The 22,738-nt window shown below is 42.5% G+C and overlaps 1 protein-coding gene and 1 non-coding gene across 2 annotated transcripts in view; one reads left to right on the plus strand and one right to left on the minus strand.

The window, feature by feature from the left end:
- The window catches only part of LOC139737324 (inhibitor of Bruton tyrosine kinase-like), a 40,909-nt gene that overhangs the window by 16,703 nt on the left and 1,468 nt on the right, over positions 1-22,738 (minus strand). Inside the window, exons 2-18 of the mRNA XM_071647996.1 lie at positions 21,752-22,542; positions 18,387-18,608; positions 17,247-17,440; positions 16,016-16,218; positions 15,229-15,400; positions 13,444-13,567; positions 12,531-12,693; positions 11,105-11,279; positions 9,877-9,982; positions 8,420-9,006; positions 7,839-8,043; positions 6,850-7,048; positions 6,136-6,314; positions 4,346-4,960; positions 3,443-3,501; positions 1,442-1,810; positions 698-844 (exon numbers count right to left, since the gene is read on the minus strand). Of these exons, the coding sequence (XP_071504097.1) occupies positions 698-844; positions 1,442-1,810; positions 3,443-3,501; positions 4,346-4,960; positions 6,136-6,314; positions 6,850-7,048; positions 7,839-8,043; positions 8,420-9,006; positions 9,877-9,982; positions 11,105-11,279; positions 12,531-12,693; positions 13,444-13,567; positions 15,229-15,400; positions 16,016-16,218; positions 17,247-17,440; positions 18,387-18,608; positions 21,752-22,075 (4,043 nt within the window). The 5' untranslated portion in view covers positions 22,076-22,542. The remainder of the gene's footprint in view (positions 1-697; positions 845-1,441; positions 1,811-3,442; positions 3,502-4,345; positions 4,961-6,135; positions 6,315-6,849; positions 7,049-7,838; positions 8,044-8,419; positions 9,007-9,876; positions 9,983-11,104; positions 11,280-12,530; positions 12,694-13,443; positions 13,568-15,228; positions 15,401-16,015; positions 16,219-17,246; positions 17,441-18,386; positions 18,609-21,751; positions 22,543-22,738) is intronic.
- On the plus strand, positions 14,752-14,826 carry Trnaa-agc (transfer RNA alanine (anticodon AGC)). The gene has a single exon. It is a non-coding gene; the product is annotated as a tRNA-Ala (tRNA).

Here is a 22,738-nt window from a genome sequence, read left to right on the forward strand (position 1 = left end):
CTGATATCCAAAACAGAGCGATCCTAATGAAAGGTGGGATCCACCTTTTATTACAATCACTTTGTGTCATTTTTTTTTTGGATATCTCAGCCATTCCAAACCAGATTTTCATCAAATAAGCTTTGAATTCCTTTTAGAATGGTATACTCTGTACTATTTCATAAAAGGCTTCTTGTATCTCACAAAACGTTAAAGCTCATACGATACCATTCCTTCACAACATCATATGAAATAGCCGGCTAATCAAAAATCAGTGATTGCCATCATATTTACTGCAATTTTACAATACACACACACAAAAAAAGGTTAGCGAAATTAAAATGCACACAGAAGTTTTTGTCAACACAATATGCATTGAATGCCAGAGGCAATTTGTGAAATTAATGCCAAGAAAAAGGCAGTCGGTTCTAATTTATGGTGACTGCAACAAAAAATTTCATGCTGTGAATATTTACTTGCTTTACAGTATACAAAAAAAAAAAATGTTCTTGGACACTCATTAGTATGAGAATAAATTGTAAAGTAAAGACTAAATTCTGATAATAAAATTCATAGTTCATTACCCTGAACTCCACTCTTCTCCTTAATCACATTTTCAAGGATATTCTACTGAACACAAAATTGCATTTTTCTCTTCAACTAAACAACAAACACAATGACACTTTTAATACTCTTTCAATGAAGCACATCCTCTAACCTGATTTTCCTGGCTGCTGAAAACGACTTCCTGTCCTGCGGGATGGAGGCGGAGCTTGCCGTTGCCATGACACCCATCCTCTCCTCCTGGGCCTGGACATCCCTGAAGGATAACACCTGGGCTGGGGCAGGTGAGGACACACTGGCCCTGGTGAGAACATGGAGGAAGGCAAAATGATTTATATAGATCTAATTTTTAAAGCTGGCGTACAGTGCTGATAAAAGCCCCTCCACCAAGAGAAAAGTTGTTATTCAATTCACACTTGTGTTAACCCGTTGAGGATGAGTCCCAAGTACACTCGGGCAAGGGTCTAAGGGAAATGCGTGTTGTAGCAAAATCAAACCATCCTCAACGGGTTAACCAAGGCATAGGAACATCAATTTTTTGTTTGTTTTTTGCTTTTCCATTTCACTACATGCTTATTCTTTTTTTTTCACGAATGTTGGCTCAGTGATCTCCTATGATATTTGCAGGAGATTACACAATAAGTGCAGACACTGACAACACATACAGAAAGGAGAAATAGCATATGGCCAAGTCAGAGCTTAGATTAAAGAGGATTTCTCCATTCTACCGTATGAAATGAACTTAGCAATGAATGATTGAATAAAAGTAATAAAAGCATACAGCATCATAATGTTGAAGTGAGGTGGCTTGGATTTGCTGGGTTGTTAGCTGTAAATGGAAAATAAAAAGATTACATTTACAGTATCAGATCTGTACACACAAACTCTAATCACTCACCATGGACACACAACTGGACTCCTTTCCCCAGCTGTCTGGCCGCCAGGGCTCTTGTCTCCCGCCCCCGCCGACATCGCCGCCTGCAGCTCTCGCTTCCTCTGCTTCTGGGACTTCTTCCCTGAGGTCGGGGTGGGGCCCCTGGGCATCTGCCTCTGGGTGGGGGACAGGGCGGGGGATGGGCCCGGGGACCTGGTTGGAGTTGTAGCTGGCTGGCCGGCGTTTGTAGCAGGTGCTGCTGTTGTTGTTGTTGTTGCTGACCCTCTGTTTGTTCCTGTAGCTACCGCTGTTGTCTGGTGGGAGGTGACCCCATGCTTGGTGCTGGACTGAGATTCCATGATGTCTCGCAGACCTGTGACAGGACTCTTGGGGCTAATGTGATGGGAACAAAGGAAAAACAAGAACACAACAGAACACTGTGAAAATAAGTTATGGGCTATTGTTTCAGTGGGAATGTGTGGAGTAGCTGCCCACCATGCTCAAAGAGGTGAGGTGTATCTTTGTACATAAGTACAGTGAACTCAGTCCATCCAAAATACTGTAAAAGTGGAAATTTTCGTGCATCTCGCGCAACCAGAAACTAGGGCGAAAATAAAAAGCACGTGAATATGTTTGCTTGCCATATGTTCCTGTGTGTGATGTCTTGATTCCGCGAAATTAAAAACACACGAAACTCTTCTTACTCGGCCAAGCGCGAACAATTAGTCGTGGGGAAATATCCACTTTTACAGTATATCAAAAAAGATAAAGCCATATTCCCTTGTATGCTCTGCTTTGTACTGTATATAAGTACAGTGAACTTGGTCCATGCCTAATATGTCAAAAAAGCTAAAACATTATTCCTTTGTATGCTCTGAGTCCTGATTAGCACAGAAAAACCCCATAGTGTTGGACACACTGTCCAAAGTCCCTAGCACAGAAAGGGTTAAAGAGAAAACACACTATATACATAACACATGTTGTTTCCCTCCTGAGGGATTGCAGTGGCCCAAGAGAACAGATGACCAAAATAAACAGGTGGCTGCAAAGACAAGTCTGATCATTATTTGTGATCTCGCGTCTCATACAGGTACCATTAACCCGTTGAGGACGGACTGATTTTGCTATAAAACGCATTTCCCATAGACACCTGCCCGAGTATACTCGGGACTCGTCCTCAACGGGTTAATGACAACATTTCCCGACAAATGCACACATTGCATGTGATGCCCATTATCTCCCCAAGATCTGAGATTCTGCATCCACCTGAGAATTGGTCTTTGGGGAATTGGCCACAGAGAATGCTGTGATGTGATAATTTTGCTCTTGACACAGTTTATATGACTAGCTACTGTAAAGAGGAAACTTTGACCTGAGTGATTCAATTCATGATGGGCCATCTTCAGAGAATTCTGCACGGCTATGATCTTGTGCATGGGAGTATTTTTGCACAAAGATTGATATCTTTTAGAATATTTACATACTATATTTTTTTCATGATGAGTCAGAGGAGTGTGACATTCAAAGAAGTTTCTGTACTACAAGACATGCAATGTTCACAGTATTGACCAAAAAAAAAAAAAATAGATAAAAAAGGGAAGAAATATGTATATTGAAGGGACTGTACAGTACTGGTTGAGGGGAGGATTCAGCTTGTAATGTTTTGCAAGATATTTAGCAAACACTCTATGAAATGTTTAAGAGCATACAATTTTAAGGGGAATCAAAAGTTTATTTGATGTAAGTCGGTTTGGAAATGACTGAGATATCCAAAGACAAGGTAAAACAAAGAGATCCTAATAAAAGCCATGGTCTGTCAATTCTATTAGGACCGCTTTTTTGGATGTCTCAGCCATTTCAAGAGCAATTTTCGTCAAATAAACATTGAATCCTTCTGGGAATTACATGGTCTTTCATATTTCATAAGAGGTTTCTCATTATCTCACCAAAAAATGTTATAAACCTGACTTTTTAAGTCTCAACCAGAACTATATGATCCCTTTAAATTAAAAGAATGTAAAGTACCTTCCCCAACTCGTCCAACTTGCAGTAGTAGTCCCTGATGTGTGGCTGACTTCTTCCAGCTGAATTATGCAAGAAGAGAGAAGCAAGAATATTTTCAACATTCTTCTTCAAATTTGGCAAAGTACTGAAAGCTGAATGCGCATGAACAGCAGGTCTGCCAACGTTTCAAAATCCAAATCAAGGAGATTGCACACAGCAATCAGGGAGATATCTGTGTGTTACATGCATTTTAATGGGCAAAAGTAATTCCCAAATCAGGGAGATTTTAATATTCTCTTATTCAGACATTCACAGATTTTGACATTTTCAGGGAGACTCCTGCAAAATCAGGGACACTTGGCAGCTCTGGAACAGTCTATTGAGTCAAAACTGGCAATATTTGTGTGTGCTATTTGATCTGCTTGGATGATCAAAATGAATCACATATACACTTGTATGAATACGCTTTTAGTTCCATGACTGTCAACCTCTCACGGGTCATGGTACAAATTCATGTGAACAAAATATAGCACACGGGCAGTTACTGATAGCATGCTGCATAAAATGTGCATAAATCTGTAAATCAAGAAATATTAATTCTACTCTTCTGAAAACATTAGAGGGAAAAGATGAATTTGCATTGCTTTGTCTTGTCAATCATAAACCTTACGGCTTCACTCCATTGCCAAATTTCTTGGGCTATGATCCCAAGCTTCTTCACTGTTATGGTTCCTTAACCCCTCGAGGACGGGCTGATTTGGCTGTAACATGCATTTCCCATAGACACCTACCTGTCCAAGTATACTAAGGACTAGTCTTCAACGAGTTAAGATAGTGACTTTGTTCTTTTGCATGAAAGTGAATAAACTCTGTTGATGCAGTCATTTGTAAAGAGGAGGTGGCAAGAATTTAGGCGTAACTAACCTGCTCATGATGATTGGCCTGTACATGGACAGTAATGGGTGAAAGGGGATCATGTCGCTCATCATCTCTCTCGTCTGGGTCATCTTTCCATGCCTGGTCTACCTGCTGCTTCCTCTTTTTCTTCTTCTTCCCCACTACCACTACCGCATCATCCCTGCTCCAATCAGACGCAGCATCCATGTCAGCAGTGCGCACTGGGCTGGCGGAGACCGGATGCAGCGCCGTGGCAACTGGGGAAGATGCCACAGCATCCTTCTGCAGCAAGGACTGGGAAGTTGACACTGGCTGGGAGTCGTAGCAACCCGAGTTTGATCGCGACGGGGACGCGGGTCCTGATACTTCTGACGATATCGTCATGGATACCGCATCCTCTGCACTTTCACTGATGCCTGCGCTGACCGCTTTGCCCGTGCTGCTCGTGCGCCGCCGTCCCTTACGCTTGGCCTTGGCCTTCCTGGCCAGAGCCTCAAAGTCGGAGATGGAGGTCACAGGAGATCTGGGCTCGGCAGAGCCGTCGTGGTCTAGTGGGGCACTGTCCTCTTCCGGAGGATATGGGTCGATGTGGCTGATGTCTGGGGCACTCATGGACGGCCGAATGAATCTTGAGTATGGCAGCTGTTTGTGATTTCAAACACATCATTGCCAACAAATGTTCAAATGTTCGGCAGTCTGATAACAACAAAGAACGTCTCACTTCTTCTTGTAAGTAATTGTAATACAATAGACAATGGCAACATAACTCAAATCTGATGAGACACATACTATATCCATGCAATATTTACTGACGATATGAACAGTTCATTAGTTATTGATTATCTGCACTGATGATATGCGACAAGCACTTAAGATTCAGCCTTTTGCTTCAACAAAAACCAGGCAACTTGTAGATAAGTTGCAATAATAAAACAACTCGCCAGAAGAATTTCATGAATTTGAAAAACCACGCATTGCTTCTCATATGGTGCATACCTTACATTGTACGTTGCCTTTTAAGAAAGAGGTCATAGGTTATATGATATTTCTCCATTACTTTTTTACTGCTCTCCTTATCACGTCCTTACATTCATTTTCATCAGTGTATGTACTTATTTTCTTTTTCTTCTTTTTTCAGGGGGATTACTGAAAATACCATAGGAGTAGACTTGTGTCTTTATCTATTATCACGCGTGATAACTTTGATAACTTTGTTTGATAGAATGTTTGTTTAACCCGTTGAGGATGGGCTGATTTAGCTACTTGTACAACATGCATTTCCTGTAGACACTTGCCCGAGTATATTCGGGACTCGTCGTCAACTGGTTAAAGTTGGACAGAGAGCATTGCCAGTATCAGCAATACCTAGGTGTCATGCGCAGAGTAGCGTTTTAGATGCATTACGGGATAGTTCAAGGGAAAAACTTGCCCCAGTTTTGGCTGCACATCATGCACTCAGATCACGCTTTGTCTTATCCAGAGGTATTTTTGTTGAAGATTTCTTCGCTTTCCATCATGTGACCAGCACAGTGAAGCCTTGCAGTAGTGAATCATGACTCTAGTGCCCGCAAATCAGTAAAACTTAGAAACTTTCAACTCTTTTAAGCTGAATCATAGCCAAGAAAAAAAGGGGTAACAATGGAAAAGCAGACAAATAACTCCATCGAATCATATGGGAACTGCGACTCGACAACCAGAAGCGAACAAGGGCACGGAGGAATCCTACAGTGCATCTGTGACACAGCTCTTCAGTGTGCGCAGAAATTTTCTGCGCATTGGCGACACCAAGAATTGGGAGCATCGGGTGTCATCCTCACCGTCTCCTTGTAGGCGGCAGAGAGGTCCTCCAGCACGTCATCCTCCAAGGCATCCAGGGAGCCCGCCTCCAGGAGGGCGGCCAGGTTGAGGGAGATGAACTGGTGGCAGGTGGCCCGCAGCTGGGGGGCCTGGTAGACACTGGCAAACTGCAGCAGGTCGGACACGTTCCTCAGGGTGACTGGGATGAGAACAACAACAACAAAAACAAAAAGTTGGCAATGATCTAGCATTTCAAAAAACTATTGAAAGATTTTCAACAACAGCAATTTTAATCATCATTAAAAAAAGCATTAATAATTTTCAGCCACATAAAAAAACAAACCATTATAACTGACTGGTAAACTGCCCTATATCAATATAAATAAGCACTGAACTGATCAGTGTTTTAGAAGTAGCCATGACAAAAGAAATCATGCAAGTAGGCATACATACACAAACCGGATTCGAACGTACATTGTACAACCTCCTAATCACCAGATGAGTGTCTTATCCACTAGACCACCAAGCTATTGCCTGACAGCCAGTGTTGGTTCTAATCCTTATAGCATGCAGCGGGTACTGCGTAATTATCAAAATTTATGAAATTCTTCTTCGTCAAGTGTTTCCGGTTATTTTTTTTGCTTACTCCCAGTGTTGGGGTGCACCTTATAAATGATTGTGTCGTATACCGGCATGCAAAACTTTACTGTACTCAATTTGGTGGTTCCACTCACTTAGGTCAGCTAGTGCCAGCTCACAGATGTCCTTAAGCCTTGTGATGAAGAGCTGGTCCGCTATGGTGAGGGTGTTACAAAGGAGTTCCAGGTCCTGGCACTGGACCAAGCTCGGGGCCTGGTCCATGTACAGGTAGTCCAAGACAATCTTCAGGACTGAAGCCGGCATGGTCATCTGGAGCGGTTCTTTGGTGGATGCCTGCAACAAAATATAGGATTCATATACGCCCGGAATGACTAGCTTTGCAGACAATGTAATAAAAAAGCTAAATAAGTTCACAACAGAGTTCCACATACAGGACTACATACCCGGACTATGATCCAGAATTCATCAACTCAAAAATTGTCTTGTAGGTCTCAATTTGCGGAATGCTACACCCACAATATAAAATGAGTACAAGCACTCACATGAGTGCAAGCACTTAACCGTGTTATTCATTAGTCCTCATGCAATGCTATGTCATTGTTGTCTTTGGCATCAGTGAAGTAGAGTTGCACCATGGCAAATCATGCATTTGTCATGCATATACAATAACTATAATAAAATAACTAGTTCAGAATGAGATGTTTGTAGTGTACTCCAGGTTATGGTTTTGACCTGCTGAGGACGGACTGATTTTGCTACACCACACATTTCCCATAAACACCTGCCGGAGTATACTCGTGACCCGTCCTCAACAGGTTAAGATGGTTGAAGTTGCCGATACAGCAGAACCTTGTCATAAACAGTTCAGATATAACTAAACTCTCCTAAAACAAAGTGATTTTGCAGGTCTCAGCTCTTTATTTCTCTTTTTTTTTTTGTATCCTGATATAGTAAGAAACCTGATATATAAAAAGAAAAACATCATGACTTTTTAAGTTCTAAATTCAATGAAGTTCCCCTGTAACTGGAGACCTACTATCCTCACAGAGTCAGTGACGGGCAAAATCTGAGATTGGTGGATTCAAAATGTACAATGTGTGCTGGGATGCTACAGATCACCTACCTCCATCCAGCCAGACCCTAGCATGCTCTGGAAGTAGTCCAGTCTGGCCACCAGGATGCACTTGTGGCAGGGGAACAGCGCCCCCTCCTCTGACCTCAGCACCACATCACACAGGTGGGGGAAAGCGGAGCGCTCGAAGCAAAGGGGGGACGCCTTGGGACCAAAGTTGACCAGCGTACCGTCCGAGCACTTCACATTCTCCAGCCTGTAAAAGCATCGACGCGAGGAGAGAATGACCAGAAACGGGGTCACTTATCTCATTCTTTGAAATGGCGTCTTTTGGAATTCCTGCTCCTCCTACATTCGCCACAAATGGTTTGTATAGTCATGCATTGTGTAGCATACGTATCATAGCATCAGGTAATATCCTCTATACCAATAAAGACAGAATTCTAGTCTTGCAATCATTATTAGAAAGGAGAAGAATGAAGTCACGAGCACTCACTGTGCGTATATACCTACTTCATTTATAAACAAAACAAAACAAAACAATCAACAAAAAGGCAGGAAAAAAAGAAGAGGAAAATATATGTTTTGTTGCTTAAAGATACACTGAACATATTCATGCTCCTAAACCTCACCGTTTGGCCAGCGATCTCATCCCAAACTTCTTTGCCTCCTCAACAACTGCCTTCACGCCGAGAAGACCCGCATCTTTTTTGCCCCTTGTCGGCTCCGACGCTGCACCTTTGCCCTTCCTCTGCCCCTTGCGACCTTTCTTGTTGCCCTCTACCTTCTCCACTCTCTGCTTGTGCTCTTTGTGGACGGTATATGCAGACTGGTGACGGTTTCTCTCATTTATGGTCAACTCTTCAATGCCGTAGGAGTCGTCCGAGGTGTGGTCGCAGTCAATGTTTCTGGAGTCCGCGTAATCGGCCGGATTGTTCTGCTTCGGAGCGACGGTCTGGGCGTCAAATCCCGGTCGAAAGATGTCGCAGGTGCCGGTGTACGCGTACTGCATCAGCAAATGGAAGATGTTGTAGTCGACGATTCCTGTGAGGTCGACAATTGTCGTGCCAGACTCTTCAATGACAGGAGGCCTGTGGCTGAGCCTGCCGCTGTTTTCCTTTAGGTCGTCGGACTCGGATGTGTCGGCAAAGAGCCTGCCAAAGTAGTCGCTGCCATGTGCGAGGATGTAGCTGTGGGCTGCTATCCGGTGACTACCAAGCTGGGGATGAATGAGACAAGAAACACAACTAAGTCTTCTGGTCCTTTTCTCCAGACCTGCTTGCATGGGCGATTCCAGAGTCTGCATGGACATGCCTCGAATATGCTTATCCTACCATACAGTAAGAGTTTTACAGGAACATCTGTTCAAACTGCAGGACACGTTTCAAGCAGATAAACTCTAAACAAGCATATCCTCATCTAAGTGATACTTAAACCATGGCTCCACATTAGTAGCAACCCAGTGCCACTAAAAATTGATGTCAGGACACCAAATTTAAAAATATATATATTTTTGGGTGGTCCGATCAGGCACTAAGATTCAAAATGGATTGTTATATTTCTGTTTGTTTCCGGGCACAACATTTATTTTTCATACCATCAAAATTTCAGATTTTAAGATTTTCATTGGCCCTGCTTTATACACAGACCAATAAACTTCACATATTCTCATCCTTTATCTGTCACACCAACCAATTCCACAACGGCAGCAAAGCCATGAACATGCATGAGAACCATCGACTCTGATTCTTTCCTTTGTCAATCACAGTGTACTGTAAAAGCGGATATTTTCGCGGGACTAATTTTTCGCACTCGGCCAGGCAAGATGAGTTTCGTGTGTTTCTAATTCCGTGGAATCAAGACATCAACTACAGGAACATATGGCAAGCAAAAATATTTGCGTTTTTTTATTTCCACGCTAGTTTCTGGTTGCATGAAATGCATGAAAATTTCAACACCGCGAAAATGTCTACTTTTACAGTAGCTCATGAAATAGAAATGTGCTGGAATGGGTGAAGATAGGCAAAAGGGGTGGAGAGATGGGGGGGGGGGGGGGGGGAAAGGGGCTCATCAACCCCAAGGGGCTTACCTTAATGAGTGCATCATGGATCATGTCAGTGGTATCCGTGTCCTCCATCAGCTGGGCCAGGTTGCTCTCCAGCTTGGCTGCCCCGACCTCTGGCAGTTCGGTCAGACTGGAGGCAATTGGAGAAGGAGTTATATTTGAGCAATACGTCTCTCCTCGTAACTTCTTCACAGATATTTCCTTACGGTGTGATATCATTAAAGGACAAGTTCACCTTCATTTACATAAGGATTGAGAGAATGCAGCAATATTAGTAGAACATATCAGTGAAAGTTCGAGGAAAATCGGACAATCCGTTCGAAAGTTATAAAGTTTTGAAGTTTCAATGGCGCCATCACTGGATGAGAAGACTACTACAGCTTGTGATGTCATATGCATAGAACAGTATAAAGGAAATACAAAGAAAAGTCAACATATTTTCACTTTCATTTTTTTTTAAATAATGAAATTTTGTGGAATTGTCTTCGTATTTTTCCTTATATCATTCTACGCATGTGACATCATACACTATAGTAGTCTTCTCATCCAGCAGTGACTGCACAAAAACTTTAAAAATTCCTAACTTTTGAACGAGTTGTCCGATTTTCCTCGAACATTCACTGACGTGCCCTGCTGGTATTGTTGCATTCACTCAATCCTTATGTATATGAAGGTGAACTTGTCCTTTTATTCTTTGGAAGTATTATCTTTATGTTCTTCCGATCAAGTAAAACATCACCTCCTATTTGAATTGCATGAATGTCACTGAGAGAAATACACTACAATCAGGCGTACACTCACAGACAGTTAGGCTAATTTAAATCACAGTGGTGCAAGTTGTACATTACTGTAGAAGTGGAAATCTTCTCGCATTTCCCAAGACGTGAAACTAGCATGAAAAATATATGCTTGACGAACACTAAATGAATTGATTTTTTTGCTTGCTAAATGTAGTTAGTATCTTATAATCTTTGATTCCGCAAGCAAACACACACACACACACACACACACACACACAAATTACTCCAGTAAAAATTTCTGCTCACAAGTACATTTCTTCTTAAATCTTTTCTTACATATAACACCATTTTCTTTTATAGGCTGTTGTTTATACTTAACAAAATGATGCAAAACAGTTATATTTGTGTCTGTCTATCTATCTAAGGCATTGTCCTAGCACATCACAGTGAACTGATTGTGTTCTGCAAAATCATCTCATATGGAGGTATGGCCCTCCGCCTGTGTAAATCACCTTGTCCTTGGGTCAGACTGCAGCATCACAAAGTTCTTGCCACCAGGGTCACATGCCACGCCCGTTGCCCTGTGGATGACCGGTAGGCGCTCCAGGCTGACCCACTGCTCACCACGCCCCTCCACTTTGTCCTTGGCACCGGACCTCTCCTGTATGGACTTGCTGGACTGGTCATCTGGGTCAATGAAATTAAATCAAAAGAATGACAAAATCAGATCAATGATATTTCATGACAGTCTGCTTTGTAGGAAGAATGGTTGTGCCTTGGGTCTTGGTAGATTTTTTTTTTTTTTCTAATGGGCTCTATCCAACATGCATTTCAATCTACAAGCCACTACTTTTGACAGTATGATGTGAGGTGACATGACATTTGCTCCTGCGACAATTGCTCTGCTCTTAGATTCTCCAAGAACTCAGGATTAGGGTTAGGATTGTGAGAGGGTTTTAGGTTTAGTTTGGTGCGAGGACTAGGATTAGGGTTATGTCTGTGGGTCGGGTTTAGTTTGGCTCAGCATGCAGATATTTCATGGGAGCAATTGTCACAGGAGCAAATGTCGTGGAACCATAATGTGAAGCCTCAACATTTGACCTGTGGGTTTATTATATCTGCTGGATTGGAAGTGGCACAGCTTACTAGTAAACGATGGATATAAAAAGCCTTTATGTCACATCAATTATACAAAAACATCACATGATACATGATGGCAAAGATTTCTCATATGCATGTTTAACCAGTTCAGGATCGACTGATTTTGCAACAGCACGCATTTCCCATAGACACCTGCCTGAGTATACTCAGGACTCATCCTCAACAGGTTAATGTTGGCCAATGTTTGAGCACTGCTGCATGGATTGCAGTTAGAGTGGGTCAGGGTTGAGGCACTCCTTGGCCATGCCCCTTGATTTGTCAGTTTAATGCTCTAATACATCCAAAATGATCAAAGGTCTTCTAATGTCAAATCCATCCTCGACAGTGCTATCTTTCAATATGGTAGATATTGTGAAGGGTTGGTACAAAGAGCTATCACTTTTGATCGCATAGGAGGTAAGGGAATTGTCTGAACACTTTTATCACCCATGACCAAATTATACAATGTTGGCAGATCGATCTATTCATAATTTGAAACATGATGTAATGGTTCCAGAAGTGATATTCAGACAAGATGTCACAAAAATTGTAATGGCTATCAATTTTACCCCATAACAGGATACTGCAAAACAAGATATTTTCACATGCATGAAACTTTCGTGAATTTTGCAGAACAAGAATCGCAAAGTAAAACGCATGCCAAAGTTTTTGTCCCCACAATGTATTAAATGCCAGTGCCAACTCAAGAAGGTTTCATGTTTTACAGTGATATCTACTCAGTGTTTTCACATATCCCGGCCATGTTGGCGAGTGACCCCATGTCTCCCCTCCCCTCACCTTGACCCTTCCTGGTGTTAAATCTTCCGATGAAGCCTTCCCCCTCTGGCGTGATGAAAGCCATGCTGTGCTGGCTGAAAGCGACCTGCTGCATAGAGACAGGGCGGCGGTGGCTCCACACACAGTGCAGCCATGTGTTCTCACTCTTACCCCAGCTGTATACCTTGGGTTTAGAGAGAGAAAAAAAAAAACATTGGGCAAATCATTACAGAAGATGAGATTGAAGGAGAGGAGGAGCATCAGAGGAGAAAGATGAAAAAAAGAAGAGGAGGAGAAGAAGAAGAAGGAATATATTTGGTATACAGTACATCTCTTTGTTATTATAATGTATCTTTTAGCATGTTCATTGTTCCCTTCATGTTCAATTCAATGTCACACAAAGAATGGTCACTAGTGTGATTTTATGTCAGTGTTCATATAATCTTAAAGTTCATGTAATCTTTTTCATCTTTCCTTGTTTGTGTAGCAATCATGTAAGACTGTCCAACTGTTGTTTTTTTTTAACCAGGGCCCCATTTCATAAAGAGTTTATTTGATGACAACTCTTTGCTGGAATGACTATTGTCATGGTAACGACAAGAATACAGCTTCCCGATTGGCTGTTTGCTGTGGAAAGTTGTCATTCCAGCAAGAGTTGTCATCCTATTAAACATCTTTTATGAAATGGGGCTAAGAAGAGGTTTGTTCTTCTACAATAATTATGGCAGAGTTTAAGGGGTAAAAACACACTGCAAACACACTGCAGGACAAGTTACAGCTTCATGCATGAACATAGACAATGTGAACGGGTTTGAAATGAAGCAAAAGAACAATAATTTCATACTTTTATAAATAAGAAAAAAAAGTCTTTCTTGACTTATTAAGAGAGATTAACTTTCAAAGCAGATGCTGGAACTTCGTCAAGAAGACTAACCTTCCCATTGGTATGAATGGCCAACAGTTGAAGCTCGACCCCACCCTGCTTCTGGAGGACGTTCTCCGCCAGTTCTGCATTGAGGTTTCCCCCGACGACAGCAAGTTGTCTCACGGAAAGGTGGCTGGACGATTGAAAAAAACAACAGTAACAGTTAATCCGTCATCTTCTTTGCTACATAGATGAAAACATTTTTCTGCTGCCTTCTGCTGTATCAACAGAAAACATGTCGCACTGGCACACCTGTGCGCTGTCTAATTTTTACAAGTAAGGAAAAATTTCACCATAAGATGCCAACACATACGACCCAATTGTAGCATTTGAAATGTCTAACACTGACACTGCATAAGCCGGCTTGTTGACAAACACAGTCTAAATCTATCATTGGTGTGCAATATCACCCTACCATTTACACACAGACTCCTTATTCCTACTCACCCTTCTAGACCTGTGAAATCAAATTGTGCAGCTACTTTTTTGTTGTTGCATAGCATGTACATATGTAGATGTAATATGTAGGACTGCATTCAATTTCTGAGATAATATGAAATTCAAGGTTCAAGTGTGTGCGTGTGTTTAACACACAAACACACTGCTATAGCTTCTGACCACCCGAGCATTGAGAATTAAGGGTTTCTGGGACGAACACTGCACTTGGGCTTTCTATAGCTCAGTCGGTAGAGCACGGTCTAGCAATCCGGAGGTCTCGGGTTCGAATCCCGATGGAATCCCATTTTCTTTGCTCACTTTTCCACTAATAATTTATATTCTTTCTGGTCAGTTTATTCTGTCTTTATTTGTTACAAACTCAAAAAGCTGCATCACTTCGGTGATCCCTCGCATTTATCCCCAAGTTGAATTATCCTTCGGGTTTATGCCAGGTTCAAGTGTGTGCGTGTGTTTCACACACAAACACACTGCTATAGCTTCTGACCACCCGAGCATTGAGAATTAAGGGTTTCTGGGACGAACACTGCACTAGGGCTTTCTATAGCTCAGTCGGTAGAGCACCGGTCTAGCAATCCGGAGGTCTCGAGTTCGAATCCCGATGGAATCCCATTTTCTTTGCTCACTTTTCCACTAATAATTTATATTCTTTCTGGTCAGTTTATTCTGTCTTTATTTGTTACAAACTCAAAAAGCTGCATCACTTCGGTGATCCCTCGCATTTATCCCCAAGTTGAATTATCCTTCGGGTTTATGCCAGGTTCAAGTGTGTGCGTGTGTTTCACACACAAACACACTGCTATAGCTTCTGACCACCCGAGCATTGAGAATTAAGGGTTTCTGGGACGAACACTGCACTAGGGCTTTCTATAGCTCAGTCGGTAGAGCACCGGACTAGCAATCCGGAGGTCTCGGGTTCGAATCCCGATGGAATCCCATTTTCTTTGCTCACTTTTCCACTAATAACATGAAATACATAGATTTGCTGTATCACTGCTCTCTTTTATATGCAATACTTGTGTATTTCATTTCTGAGATTGTCTGCTGATGTAAATAAAAGACAAATACAGCACTATTACAGAAAACAATTGTATCTGCCATGGGCAAGTGATATATTAGACGACTTATTCCACAGGAAAATGCTCAAAAATCTGAATGAATGTTAACAAATGCTGATGACACCATGCTCAATTCTATCTTTGACAACATCGAAATGGGGGCAACAGACTTTTTGTGATCTTTATCTCCTGTGAGATGCGACTATCGTGTCATCTACTGGCAAGAAAGCATTGGGCGATCTAAACTTTGAACTTGTCTATCACTTTTTATGTTACTTACTTTGATGCCACCTTCCTGCACTGGTACTCGTGCAGCACATAAATGTCGCCCTCTTTGGTCAAGCAGACGGTGGCAGCGTCGCTGGTCACCACGTCCCTGATGACGATATTGGGGTGGGAGAGGGAGGTCACCTGACGTGGGTGCTGAATGTGCTTCTCGCCCCTATTGTGCCCTGTGAGGATAGTTTGGGGGGGGGGGGGGAGAAGGGAGAAGAAAAATAGGTGGTCAATAATGGGAAAGTTACACTTGAGATGACTACAAACAACACTAGACAAAGTCAAAAGTGCCATTATATGTGCATGATTCCACTATAGAATCTTACTCCAGTCCTGATAAACTTTAGCAGCTTGTATCAGCTAGGGAGTTTGAATTGTGTTTTAGAAAAGACAAGGAAGGGGTGTGCAAGTCTATCCATACTATTGTTCACTCCGTTTTGGATATATATGTCGGTGGTTTATTGGATACGAGTTTTCAAAAGTTCACTGGTAAAAAATGTACTGCTACCAGTGCTTTGGGGAATTTTACACGAGCAACAGCAGTGAAATATGAGGGAAATTCTATTTGAACTTCATGTAGAGTAACAGAAGCACAAAATAATATGACACACAAAATATATCATACGCACAATACATTACCTAGTCTACCCAGTAGAATGTTGCCAATCAGAGGAGAGTTTCCCTGTTTTTGTCTAAAGCGTAAAAAACGAATCATGACAGAAACCAACAAGAAAAAGAAACCCAAACAAAAATGTCTTGCAGAAATGCCTGTCGTCTTTGTAACAACATACCTAGCTGCCCAGCGTTCAGCCCAAGTGTGAACACAGCCTCCTTGGTGTAGACGACAGTGTGGAACCTTCCTGCAGTGACCCCGATCACCTCCTTGTTCTTCAGACTCTTGCTGGCGAGGGACTTGGGCAGGAAACACTTCTGGCCGATGGCAGAGTGGCCGAGCTGCAGGTAGCTGTTCTCTCCGCACGACATCACATTGCCACTAGCCGCAAAGACAGGCAAGACATCAGATCATGAAAGCGTTATGTACATGTACGTGGGAGCATGATTTGATAACAGTGCATTACAAAGAGACTTCAGGTCTATATGTGTTGTAATTTTGCAGTGTTTGACCCTTTCTATGCCAGGGACATTGAAGAAAGTGTAAATTGCTATGAGGTTTTCTATGCCAATTGCATTAACCCATTGAGGACGGACTGGTTCTGCTACAACACACATTTCCGATAGACGCCTGCCCAAGTATACTCGGGACTCGTCATCAACGGGTTAAAAGCACACACAGGGATAAGACATCTCTGAATTGTTCAGTTGTATCGTCATACTTGATAGTCTAAGGCAGATTATTCCCCCAGTGAGGTGCTGCTGACTGAAAAGACTACAAACATAGAAAGAACTTGTAAGCACAAATATGTGCATGTATGTATGTGTCTAGGTATATAGGTATGTCGAGTTGATCTGGCGAGACTAGAATCGGGAGGTTTTTTATCATCTCCTCCCCTTCCATTCTTCTCTCTCTCTCTAACCCTTATTCCACGAGCATTATGTTGGACCCTCTTGTTTTTCTTCATTGTAATGTTATTTGTTATCGGTTGCCAAACAGTCAAGCTTTGCGCTTATTCTTGGCAATCATTCTGTATGCAAATTATTAAGACGTTACTCATGTAATTATATTACAGATGTATTGTATAACTGATGAAAAAGATGATAATTGTTGAAAGTATACTATCATTATTTTGTACTTTGTTGATGAAATTGCAGAAAGTTGAAGTATTTGAAAAAAAATGGCATACAGAGAATAACTAAATCAAATCAAATCAAATCAAATCACAGAAATTTTAATTAGTGCGACAGACAGCGGTGAACAATGAGCTTGATGAGAGGTTTCTTGTTTCTTGTGTGAGTGTACACCTGTGTAAACATATTCCGAAATAGCACCGCTTTACAAATTGAGGTGCACAGATTGGTAAGTTTATTCTAGAAAATAATGGGCACTACACAACTGAGGGTTACCTGTCTGTGAGGAAGAGTGAGTGGTCTCGGGCGGCGGCCACCATCTTGCAACGGGCACCAACTGACTTGACCAGCTGGGGCCGGAGGCAGGTGGTCTCGTCCCCCAGGCCCAGCCTGCCCCCCTGGCCGTGGCCGCAGGACAGCACCCGCCCCTGCTGGGTCAGGAAGAGCGTGTGGAATTTGCTCATCACCACCTGCCATGGAAAAAAAAAGAAGAAAAAACAAAAAAGCAATAAAATCAAATGAGAATGTGAGAGAGTGCATACAGTTGTAAATTCCCATTGAGGCCCACTCACACTTTCAGCAAAATGTCATCATCATCTTGGTATTTTGTAATGTGACACGAAATACACCTCAAAATACCTCACAGAATGTCATGGTATTTAGGGTGGTACTGTAAAATCAGAAATGTTTGCATGCATTTGAATTTCACAAACTTCACCAAGGTTTGTGAAACTAAAATGCTGTTAAAAGTTTTTGTCTACATCATATACGTTGAATGCCAGGAACAATTTGAGAAAATTTAATGTTTTGAAAATATCTTGCTTTACAGTAATTTGAACTTTTGGCAAAATATGCACGCAAGCTTTGAGTGAGAATCGCAAAATACCATCCACTGCACTGCAGTGTATTTCTCACATGGGCTGACACACTTCCTATATTCTACCTGTAGGTAGGGCTCCATATTAGCAGTGGTTCTGTGGCATCAAACAGACTCTCCTTGATGTGTTTTATTACCTCCGTCAAGGGAGGATGTTATGTTTTCATTGGCATTGGTTTGTTTGTTTGTTGGTTGGTTGGTTGGTTGGTCTGTCTCAGTGCAAAGTAATTGAAGAAGTTGTGTACAGATTTGGATGAAACTTACACAAAAATTGAGAATGACACAAGAAACCGATGATTAAATTTTGGTAGATTGGGAAATCAGGCAATTTTCAGCATGCATAAGTATGGGTGGAAATCACTGATCTCTATGGAAGAACAAGATCAGTGGTAGAAATGAGCTGCTTGTGGAGGTCTGCGCTCTCAGAGTGCTTCTCTGGTTCAAATTGTTAAAATAAAGGCATCACTTGTGTCGAATTACATACACTCCACACGAGAAGAGTCTAACTTGAGTGGCAACATTTAAAACCAGAGACCAACCTGCTTTATGTTGTAGTTGCTCACGGCCAGAGTGTCCACCAACTCGGGCTGCTCCCTGCTGCGCTGCCGGCCGTGGCCCAGGTTGAAGTTGGCGTTGGTGCCCCACGAGTATGCCTGGGTGGGGTCGTTCTTGTTGAAGCTCACGTAGGAGGGCTTGTCCTTCATCACTAGCTCCAGCGGGGTGAGGTCCTCCTTGTCGAAGCGCTTCAAACTTGCACCATGCTGGTGGAGGGGAGAGGGAATAAATTGGAGGTATAAGCTTATGCCATGAACAGAATACACGTATATCCACAGCACCCAGTTTTCATTTAAATAATGTATGTAGGCATATCTGTTTGCCATTGCTTAAACTTGTGAACAATTAAACATGGGACATACATCAAAACCATTGTTAACACACCCACCAAGCTACTATCAAGTAAGCTGTTGAGATGCATTAGTTCCAGCCTTTTTTTTACCTTACAGAGTTGAACCATTGAGGAAAACATTACTTTGATTCTAACTTCTCAAAACCTCCACCTCTGAAATGCCATTAATACATCATTCAAAATCAACGTTACTAATAGTGAAATGGTTATTGATCTTTCTCCAAAGACCCTAGTCACTGGGGTGACAAGACCTTGTATCTGCAATTTTGGTGAAGATTACCTTTTTTGATAAATGGTCAAATAATGGGTTAAATGATGTCCTGTCCAAATCCCAACCATCTTACTCCAAAAATGAAGCCACCACAGCATGTCAAAGGAAAGCCTATCCAATTCACCATAGTAATTTGGCCGCCATGTTTTTTGGCTCTCCTGAACATTTGACATTTTGTAGATATGAGGTGTTGGCGACCCCAGCGACGATATAGAGTTTGAATGCAAAACAGCTTTAATAGCCATTGGTAAACATTTTACAGTTAAAGGGGAATACTAAAGAAATAGAATTATATATGAAGTGAAAGAGTGGGACACATAGAACAATTTGTCGTTTACATCGTTTGAAATGGCCTTTTTGAAGTGGAGTTAGAGGATTTTGAAAATTTACACCTGTCACCCCCCTGAAATCTAGGTCACAGCGTAAATTTCGAGGCTTTGCCGATGACGTCATGGGATGAAAGGAATCGCGCAAGGTCTCGAGCGCCGCAGGCCGGCCCCCGCACGCATAATGCATACATTGTATCATACAAGTTGTTGTAGATAGTATTTGCATACAAAGTTTAAAAGTTAGTTTTTCGATAATGCACGACATCGTATGTTAAGGCCATGCAGTGATGATCCGGATGATTTCTTGGTGGAATTTGAATGTGGGAGCAATGATGAACTGAGCGATACAGTACACACTAGTGATGATAACGATGATGACCCTGGTGAATTTGGAGAGATAGATGTTGCTGACAAGCCGCACGGCGGGGCGCAGGAGGGAGACGCTACGGGCGAGCTATGGGGAAGGCCCAGGGCGGTCCGGTTGAAGCGGACGGACTTTAATAGTGGAGATTGGCAGTACGAGCCCTTGCCACACGGTAGGCCAGGGGACAATGTTGGTGACGCAGGACCAATGCCAGGTAGACTTCAAAATTTAGATGGGTAAGAGTTTTTTTTTATTCTGAACTGAAAATGAACTGAGCTTAGTGCTGACTTGATCTCGTACTTCAGAGCAGCAGTAGGCCTGACTGAACACAGCCCAGTCGCTGTAAGTAGCGCAGCGTCTGGTCGGGCTACGTATTATCAATCACATCACACTAACTCCTAACTATACACAGCCCAGTCGCTGTACGTAGGTACGTCGCGACAGGTATTCGCACAGCGTACTTACAGCGTCTGGTCAGGCTAACTCACTCCGTACTCCCGTTCACAGCTCATCAGCATTCTATCGAGCAAGAGCTAGGTACTGCACGATCCATTCATTACTTCACCGAGTCCATCAAAGTTTTGTCACTATCGATGAAAATCGCAGTGCTCTGTATCGTTTATTTTATCACCAGATAGGCCGGCCGGCCTAGTCAAGACTTCGACTTAGCCGAGGCCCGCGCATTGATTGCGTGGTATCTAGCATTAGCGATCCACGTACGCCGAATGTTTCGCGAGTTTTTTTTTTTTTTTTTTAATTATTATTTTCGCCAATTTGGCGAACCTGGTGCTTTTTGCGAATTTAAAAACACGAGAAAATATCAACTCTCTTTCCGTATATATTTCCCCCTTCCGTGGTGTACTCCACAACCACAAATTTAAGCACTCGCGAAATTATTGGCAAGTCCCAATTCGCGAAAAAATAGACTCGCTAAATACATTGTACATGTATATGGTGTACACAGCTGTAGTACTACCGAGGAACTGCCGATATAATACATTGTACGTACCAAAGAGGTACGAAGCTCAGGCTTCTCGCCCGCTCTTTGATACACGGAGGCTACTGCACTGCGACATACGCGGCCGGTGATGGGCGCATGCATGTGACTGATCGACTACGAAGCACCATCATACAGGCACTAGGCCTGACAGCTTCTGTATTCGTGGCCTAAATAACACGTAACAGACTCTATTTAAACGAGGAAATGTGTGACTTTACAGGAGACTTGAAGTAGAAAACAATTTTATTTCATTTTTTGTGACATTCTGATAAAAAATGTCTTGGGATTTCGGGGTATGAGCCTCGACATCACGCTCTCATCGAGAGCATACATAGGTAAGCTTAGGCTGTTGTGTGATACTTCCGGGTTTGCCTTTCATCCCACGACGTAATGGACACGCCCACAAAATAACCAATCTTCCGATTGAGCATGATTCAGGATACAATTTTTCTAAGCAGCCATTCTCCAAAACACAACTTTCTAAATGGATGAATTAAAGGCCGGTGTGTTTAACATGCTCTATGCTTGAAATGGGGGAATAATCCAACAAAATATGCGTTTCCTTTAGTATTCTGCTTTAATCCACCATCAGATAGAGTGAAATAAACACTTTCCAATGATACCACATTTGCTGAATAACAAAGAAAATTCTTTGAGCTTTAAATAACCTGTTGAGGACGAGTCCTGAGTACATACGGGCAGGTGTCTATGGGAGGTGTGTGTCATAGCAAAATCAGTCCATCCTCAACAGGTTAATTAAAGAATAGCAGATATTGTCTAATCATTCTACTTGATTTTTTGGTTTAATAGCAAATATCTCAAATTGACAAGAATGGAGTTAACTCATTTTGCAATCAAATAAATAGTGAAGGAATTGGTAACTTTTGAAAAGACATATGCATGCCAACTCATTTTGCAATCAAATTCATCATATGATATGGAAATCATCATATGATATGGAAATAAATCTCAATACATAGTGAAGGATTTGATAAATTTTGATGAGACATGTATGAAATCCCAGACTGCCTACCCGCATGAGGTGAATGGCGCAGGAGATCTGTCCAAAGAAGAGACTCCTGTGGAGAGGGGTCCACCCGGACTCCTTGTCCTTCACACGGCAGTCGGCCCCGTTCGCCTGGAGCCACTCCACGATCTCCAACTTGCCGCAGGACGCCGCCACGTGCAGGAGAGTCCGGCCGCACTCGTCAGTGAGGTGGAAGGGGTTGAGGCAGTGGGACAGGACAAATGTCTTGATCTGATGGACCGTGCCGCAGGTGATGACTGCCGTCATGTCTGAGCCATGCTCCTGGGATCGGCACCGAGGGGTGCACTCCCAGGGGCTTGGTGGCTCCATACTGGAGCCCTCTCTTTTGAGGTGCTCTAGGTGTGTCGTAAGCACCTCTGTTGCCCCTTCTAATAGTTTTTTCACAGACACAGAAAAGTCGAAAGATAATTGTTGGATTTAAGCTGCGTCAGATAACTCTAGGAAACTTTTCTTCTTCTTCTTTTACTCCTGCAAACGTAGGGCATTCTTCTCAAACCAGCAAAATGCAACTCCCATCTCCCGGCTCCGGGTACTTGGAGAGGAGGCCAAGATCGCCCCACAAGAGGTTCCTCGCAAGGAAGTCCAAGATGAGATCCAAGTTACCTTCTCTGAATAAGATGCCACTCTGGCTTCAACCAGAGCTCCAGAAGCTTCGACTGCCTCCCACTGAGGAGCTCCACCCCGTCTCCTTTCGAGGCTTTCACTCACAGCCCCACAGCCACAGGGGCCATGGTGACTAGAGTGGTCTTAGGCAGACATAATGGTCAGTCGGGAGCCTAGGTACAGGGGAAAGAAGAAATCATCACAATAGATCTTTAAATATGCTACTTGTGGTGGTGTTGGCAAGTCTGCAAGGGCATTTGAGTCTCTTGTAAATTGTTTCCCCCTTTCTTCTCATGACACTGATAAGTGTTTGGATGGAATGCTGTTTACTTTGTCTCTAATACCATTGAATTACAACTATATGTATGT

The sequence above is a fragment of the Diadema antillarum genome, unplaced genomic scaffold (assembly GCF_040938485.1).
Source record: "Diadema antillarum isolate AM-2024a unplaced genomic scaffold, OU_Dant_1.0 seq00000689_RagTag, whole genome shotgun sequence".
Classification (NCBI taxonomy): Eukaryota; Metazoa; Echinodermata; class Echinoidea; order Diadematoida; family Diadematidae; genus Diadema; species Diadema antillarum.